The following is a 7,461-nucleotide window of genomic DNA, read 5'->3' on the forward strand; positions in this document are numbered from 1 at the left end:
CAGGGGTCGCTGGTGCCTCCGCACAGCCGATGGGTCCAAGGGGAACGTCTCCCAAGCGCACGCTGCAGAACCGGACTGCCGCGAAGCGCGGCCGGGGGTGAGGCTCCGGAAGACCCCTGCGGAGCGCGGTGCTGGGCTGCCCCCTCGAGCCTCCCCGAAGGGACGCGCCTGGAACTTCCCCTCAGGGGCGACAGACCAACTTTCTGCAGCGAAGGAGGTGCGCGGAGCGAGGAGCCGGTGCGAAGGCGGAGGAGTGGGGCTCCGACCGGGCGCCCCAAGTGGATGAAGAACTGAAGTGCCGGGAGGTGGGAGGGGGCTGGCCCACGCGGACCACCGGCCTCCGCGGCCTGGCCAGAGACACCCACCGCCCAGGAGTCCCTTGGGGGTGTCCACCGCCCGGGCTGAGGGCGTCGGAGGCGGGAAGGCGCTGCGCCTCGGATCGCAGAGTGGAGGGACCAGGTGGCCCGGCTTTACCTGCAGTTCCTGAAATGCTCCCTCCAGCTCGTGCCACTCGCGCTCGCAGCGCTCCAGCTGGCCCGACATGGTGCAGGGGCGCGAGGCGGGGGCGGCGGCGGCTCCCGCAGCGTGGCGCGGCGGGCCACCGGCGCCCCACCGCCGTCCGCTCGCCGGCCGCGCTCGGAGACACCAGCTGTTCTTGCGCTGCCGGAGCCACGCGCGCAACTGACGTCAAGGCCCCGCCCCGGCGCCCGCCCCACCCCCTCGCCGGGAGGCTGGCCGCACGCATGCGCACGTTCACGCACCGCCCTGGCCCCGCCCCCGTGTGGCGTGCGCCCGCCCAGGGACGTCTGTATCTTTGCAGTCTGACTCTGGCCCCTCGGGAATGCGTCTGCGCCTCCAGAATCTCTCTTCTAGTTGGGGCTAGGGAACTCTTTCGCAGACTGTATTTGCAGAGCTTATTTTATATAAGTTAATTCGATTGTGTTTATTTGGGGTGTCTGGGGTCTAGAAGGAGAAGGGTGTTTTGGGAGATCTGAAAGCGCACCATCCTTTGGCATCGTCTGGCCTGAGCCAAAGCCCGCAACCTGGAATGTTACAACTGACATTGACTGTCCAACAAGGTCGCCGAGTAGGGCGGGGAAATACAGCGAGGGCCCTGACATCTCACATTGCCATTATTTCCTGCCACTAATAACATCCTAGATTCCTGCCCTCTAAGACTCTGGGTGACTATCTGGGCAGCTGTTTGTCACTCAAATGGCACAACCACCTCGAAGGTAATTGAATCCCAATTTCCTTCCCTCAAGATCTGTCCCTGCCTGGCTTTCCAGTCACAGCTCTTATCTCACCCCCGCCTGCGACCTCTATGTCTTCTCTTCCTGCTCTTGTGTGGAACATTCTTCCCCCTAAATCTTCATATCGTTTCCTTTTGCTCATCATCCAAGCCTCAGTTCAAATGCTACCTGTGTTAGGTCCTAGGGCTTCCCGAACCACAAACTGACTGGCTTAAACAACAGCAGTGTATTGTCTCACAGTTCCGGGTGCTAAGAGTACAAAACCAAAGTGTCTGCAGCGCCCTCTGAGATTGCGTGGTGGCCGCCAGTCCTTGCTTGGCATTCCTTAGCATGCAGCTGTATCACCCACTCCTCTGTGATCACATGGCCTTTTCCCCTGTAAGCTGGGGCAATTGTAGGACTAACCTCTGTTGATTGGTGTCCAGTGTCTGGAATTTTTAAAAAGATTCCTGTCCTGGCTGGCATAGCTCAGTGGATTGAGCCCGGGCCTGCAAATTGGGGTCGCTGGTTCGATTCCCAGTCTAGGGCGCATGCCTAGGTTGCAGGCCAGGTCCCCAGTGTGGGGCACGTGAGAGGCATCCACACATTGATATTTCTATCCCTCTTTCTCCTTCCCTTCCATTCTCTCTAAAATAAGTAAAATCTTAAAAAAAATAAATGTAGGAAATTTTTAAAAATAATAAAATAAAATTTCTATGTATTTTCTCCATTTTTTGGTTGTTTTGGGTGAGAAGGTAAGTGTGATGCATGTTATTACATCCAGGACATAAGCAGAAGTCAGTCTGCATAACACATTTGAAATCTGGATGATTATTGTATGAATCAGTAGTTTCTTTCCTTCTTTCTTTCTGAGTGTGTCTCATTTTATCGATGTCATGGTTTGTTTACCCACTCTTTATCCATTCACTGATTGAAGGACTCTTAGGTAGTTTCTAGTCTGGGCTAATTATGAATAAAGCCACTATAAATATTTATGTCAATGTTTCTAGAAAAGAAAAAGACTTTACATAGAAGTCCAGATTTTTCCTGTCTGCTGACAAGTGGGAAGGTCTGGTCACACTGGGCTTACACTCCTGCCTGGCAATAGGCTGGAGGAGGGCAGCAGTGTCCCCTCTACACAGGACTCACCAGTTGCCATAGTCCCCACCATGCCCAATTGTTGCCCATCCTATTTCATGTATTTATGTAACCTGTGGCCCCTGGAGACATTTGAGTCTGAGAGGCCCAATTTAATGTGTTCTGAAGATTGTAAAATCAGCTAAAATACTCAAATGGTGGTAAAACAGAAAACAGTTTATTTAATTAGGATTCATAGAATCATGAAGAAAACATAGCACCTTGAAGGATGAATACAGAGTCAACGAGCAGAGGACTTAGGAAGAAGAAGCCCCTTCATCTGTTTGCAGTTGCTCAATCCTAGCAGGTCCATCAGCCCCAGGCTGCTGGGGAGGAGAGGCTGGCTCCGCCCCTGAGGGAAGTTGGGGCAGTTGCACCTTATCTGCAGCTGTCTGCAGGCTGGCCTGCAAACAGGTTGCAAACCTAAGGGGCTGCTCTCTCTGTGGGGTCAGACTCCACATGTATCATTCATGAGCCCATCTGTTGATGACACAGGCTGGCCACCCCTATTGTGTAGTTGCTCAAGTGCCAGAAGCATCAGATCTTACCTGGCTGCCGCCCCGTCCCGGTTCCTGCCCAGAGCACCCTCAGACTCACTCATCAGCTCTCGGGGACTGCATCTGGACCTGGCTCTTCTTGGGGACTCTGATCATGGTATGTGGCATTTACACCATCGGAAAGTGTGTTGCAAGGGTATCTGTCATCCCCATCCCCTGCCCACACCCCCAGGGGAATCTTCCCTATTTGTTCTCTTTCAGGCACTCCACTTGGGCCCCTGCCTGCAGAGTTTGCTCAGCCAGCTGCGGAGAGTCATGAAAGTAGCAACACACAGTACTCACTAGGTACCTGGTGCTCTTCTGTACGCTTCATGTGTTTGTATTAATACACCAAGGTTCACGCGACCTCATGAGAAAGAACCTTTATTATCCCTACTTGATGGATACGTACCCTAAGGCACGGTTTCTCCAACTTTCACTGTGCTCAGAAAACGCCTCCTGCAGGGCTTGTTAAAATGCTGATTCTGATTCAGTCAATTCTAGGAAGGGCCCGAGATCCTGTGATTCTACAAGCTCCAGCCACTGCTCTGGCCAGAGGGCCACACTTTACACAGCAGGAAACAGCCCTGGCCAGGGAGCTCAGCTGGTTAGAGTGCTGTGCCACTGCGCCAAGGTTGTGGGTTCATCCCTGGTCAGGGGTCATATAAGAATCAGCCCATGGATGCATACATAAGTGGAACAAAAAAGAAAAATAAAAATTCCAGGGACTTTTCCTTCATCCGCTTCCCACAGATGCAGTTGCTCAAAAATAGTCCCAAAGATCTAACAAGCAGTTTGTGCGAAGACATTTATAGCAGCACTTTCCCGATCAGTCACAGGCTGGAAACATCCCAAGTGCCCTACAACAGGGAGATGGTTAAGTAAGCCATCGTCGCCCATTTCCCGAAATACTACGTGGCTGTTAGAATGATCATTAGGGGAACTAAGTGCACGCTGGTAAACAGGGATATGAAATCATGGTAAGTAAAAAAGTAGAAAGCCCAAAGTAGTATGTGTATACTGGTTAAAGTTATCCAATCATTTGTGTGCCCTGAAAAAGACGGGGTGGATTTAATATAACAGGAATCACCCACATCTACGGCCACAGTGCCCTCAACACGCCCGATCTGATCTGGTCTCAGAAGCTAAGCAGGGTTGGGCCTGGTTAGTACTTGGATGGGAGAAATCATCCATCATGTCAATTGATGGGAATTTTTATTTCCTGAAAGGTTGTGCAGGTGTTTGGAAGAAATTTCACACCCCCTGGCTGATGTGGCTCAGTGAATTGAGTGCCAGCCTGCAAACCAAGGGGTTGCCAGTTCGATTCCCAGTCAGGGCATATGCCTGGGTTGCGGGCCAGGTTTCCAGTGGGGGTGTGCGAGAGGCAACCACATATTTCTCTCCCTTTCTCCTTCCTTTCCTCTCTCTCTCTAGAAATAAATAAATAAAATCTTTTTTTAAAATTTCAAATCCCTAGCCTGCTGTTCATGGGTGTAGAATGTAATGGAAACAGCAAGCATTATCTAGTAAATGTCATTTGTTTAACATTTACTCTTCAGGTATCAAGATGTCCTTTATGTCCTTATTCAGTTACTTGTATTACTGGACCTACCTGGGGCTAGGAGGAGCTCTGTGATTCGCCTGGCCCAGTCAGATGGACCTGAGTTCAAATTTCAGTGCATGCCCTGACCAGTGTGGCTCCGTGGGTTGGGCATCGTCCCACAAAGTGAAGGGTCACCAGCTGGATTCCTGGTCAGGGCACATGCCTGGGTTGCGGGTTTGGTCCGAGAGGCAACCAACCGATGTTTCTTTCCCTCCTTTTCTGTCTAAAAATAAAGTCTTAAAAAAACAACAACCCTCAGTTCTACCACCTCCTGAGAATCCAGTTCACCTTCTCCGGAAACTCCAGTTGCCCTGCTGGGGCTGCTGGGAGGAGTACACGCAGTGAATGGTGTAAAGTGCCTGGCAATGTGTAAGCACTAGAAAGCACTGGCTTCGTGTGTTTGAGGGTTCTTTAAAAATATTTTATTTGGGACTATTTTTAGATTTACAAAAAAACCTGCAGACAGTAGAGAAAGTTCCCACCTACTCGTCAGTTTCCCCTAATGTTGACAGTGGATGTGACCATGACACCTTTGTCAAATGAAGAAATGAGTGTAAGTGTATTACTCGCAACTAAGCTCCACTTTGTTCCGATTTTACCAGGTTTCCCACTGATGTTCCGGGATTCACTGTGACACTGCGTTTTGGGGTCAGGTCTCCAGAGTCCCCTCTGGTCTGTGGTAGTATCTCAGTCTTGACTTTGACAGTCCTGAAGAGTAATGTGTATTTTTTAATAATAGCTTTATTGAGATATTGTGATGGCTCATTTTCTGTCAACTTGACTGGGCCATGTGATGCCCAGATATCTGGTGGTTCTGGGTGTGTCTGTGAGGCCGTTTCCAGGAGATTATTTGAATGGTGGACTGAGTAGATTATCTCCCTAAATGTGTGGGGGGGGGGCGGGGGACGAGAGTTTATCCAATCAAGTGAGGGTCTAAATAGCTCACGGAGGTAGAGAAGAATTCTCTCTCCGTGCCTGATCTTGGGACAAGGGTCTCCTCCCCTCAGACTGGCGTTTACGCCATCGGTGCTTCTGGTTCTAAGGCCTTGAACTCAGACCAGAACTATACCTTGTTTATCCCTTGTTCAGCTGACGGACATCTGCGTTGTTCCCACCTTTTGGCTGTTAGGGGTCACAGTGCTGCTGCGGCTACTCAGGCACGAGGTTTTGTGGGGCTGTGTTGTCTCTTGCACGCGGCAGGAGAACTGCAGAGTGAGATGGTAACTGGGTTTAACATTTTGAGGAACTGCCAAACTGTTTTCTAAAGTGACTATACCATTTTGTACCCTCACCAGCAATGTATGAACATCCCAATTTCTTTTTAAATATTTTACTTACTTCTTTTTAGAGAAAGGGAAAAGAAGAGAGGGAGAGAAACATCAACGTGTGAGAGAAATACTGATCGGTTGCCTTTCACTTGCTCCCTGACTGCGGACCAGGCTGCAACCCAGGCACGTGCCCTGACCTGGAATCAAACCAGCAACCTTTCAGTTTGGGGACAGTGCCCAGCCAACCGACATATACCTGTCAGGGTTCTCCAGTCTTGTCAACACTTGTTATTGTCTTTTCCCATTTTAGCTGACCTAATTTTATGTGAATTGTATCTCACTTGAGGCTTTGATTTTTCATTTTCTTAATGGCTAAGGATGTTGACTATATTTTCATGGGTTCATTGGCCAAGTACAAATTTTTTTTTCAATTTGTATTTATTTTTAGAGAAAAAGAAAGGCAGGGAGAAAGTTAGGAAGAAATACATCCATGTTCAAGAGAAACATAAGTCAGTTGCCTCTTGCACACCCCCAACCAGGGACCTGGCCTGCAACTCGGGCATATGCCCTGGCCATTCAGCCAGCAACGTTCCAGGATGACGCCCGACCAACGTTTGCAGGATGACGCCCGACCCAGCAAGGGCCCAACTGTATATCTTCATTTGGAGAAATGTCTATTCTGATCCTTTCCTCATTTTAAAATTGGGTTACCTCCCCTGTATTCTTGAGTTGTAAGGGTGCTTTATAAATTCTGGATACAGGTCTCTTATCATATGTATTTTCATTAATTTTATCCCATTCTGTGAGCTGATCATACAATATATGTAAAATATATATAATTTATAGCTGTAAATATAAATATATAATTTATACGCAATTTCTTTGACTTATTCAACAAACTCAAACTGAAAGAAAAGTTGCAAGCACATTACAAAAAGCTTTTTTGCCCTGGCTGGTGCGGCTCAGTGGATTGAGTGCTGGCCTTCAAACCAAAGGGTCCCCGGTTTGATTCCCAGTCAGGGCACATGCCTGGGTTGCAGGCCAGTCCCCAGCAGGGGACGCATGAGAGGCAAACATATATTGATATTTCTCTCCCTCTCTCCTTTCCTTCCCTCTGAAGATAAATAAATAAGATCTTTTAAAAAAGAAGAAGTCAAGTTCTGAGTACTAGGTGTGTGCTTTTGCCACCATGGGATGTCCCCACCCTTGGCTGTCTCTCAGGACAAATCTAGAAGCCATGTTTGCATATATATGTACACATATATTTTTGCACATTTACACCTTTATTTGTAACTATCTGTAAATATTCAAAACCAGGATGTTACACCAATATGCAAGTCCAACCCACGGGGCTCGTTCTCGTTCCTCCCTTTTCCATGTTCACAGCGCCTTCCTCCCGCAGTGAGAAACCTGTCTCCCCTTGTTGTTAGTGTGTTGACTCTTCCGATCATGCCTCCCCGCGTATAAACCATCTCCCACTGCCACCATCATCCTCTCGGCTCTCCTGAGGCCAACCTTGCCCCAAATAAATGCATCTCAATGGAACAGACAATGAGCGTCCCTTTCTTGGCTTGGTGTCCAGATTAAAATAACTTTTTAAAAAGATTTTACTTATTCATTTTTAAAGAGAAGGGTAGAGAAGGAGAAAAAGAGGGAGAGAAACATCAATGTGTGGTTGCCTCCCA

At 48.9% G+C, this 7,461-nt stretch overlaps 1 protein-coding gene and 1 long non-coding RNA gene across 2 annotated transcripts in view; one reads left to right on the forward strand and one right to left on the reverse strand.

Moving 5' to 3' along the window:
• TMEM120B (transmembrane protein 120B) overlaps positions 1-670 on the reverse strand; it is a 36,181-nt gene extending 35,511 nt beyond the window's left edge. Inside the window, exon 1 of the mRNA XM_037052022.1 lies at positions 475-670. Coding sequence (XP_036907917.1) covers positions 475-543 — 69 coding nt within the window. The 5' untranslated portion in view covers positions 544-670. The remainder of the gene's footprint in view (positions 1-474) is intronic.
• A 1,914-nt stretch (positions 671-2,584) lies between these two features.
• Positions 2,585-4,200, forward strand: LOC118991346 (uncharacterized). Its single transcript, XR_005067386.1, has 3 exons — positions 2,585-3,023; positions 3,128-3,211; positions 4,135-4,200. It is a non-coding gene; the product is annotated as an uncharacterized LOC118991346 (long non-coding RNA).
• The last annotated feature ends 3,261 nt before the right edge of the window (positions 4,201-7,461 follow it).

This window comes from Sturnira hondurensis, unplaced genomic scaffold (assembly GCF_014824575.4).
Source record: "Sturnira hondurensis isolate 20B ecotype Veracruz unplaced genomic scaffold, ASM1482457v3 Scaffold0007406, whole genome shotgun sequence".
In the NCBI taxonomy this organism is placed as follows: Eukaryota; Metazoa; Chordata; class Mammalia; order Chiroptera; family Phyllostomidae; genus Sturnira; species Sturnira hondurensis.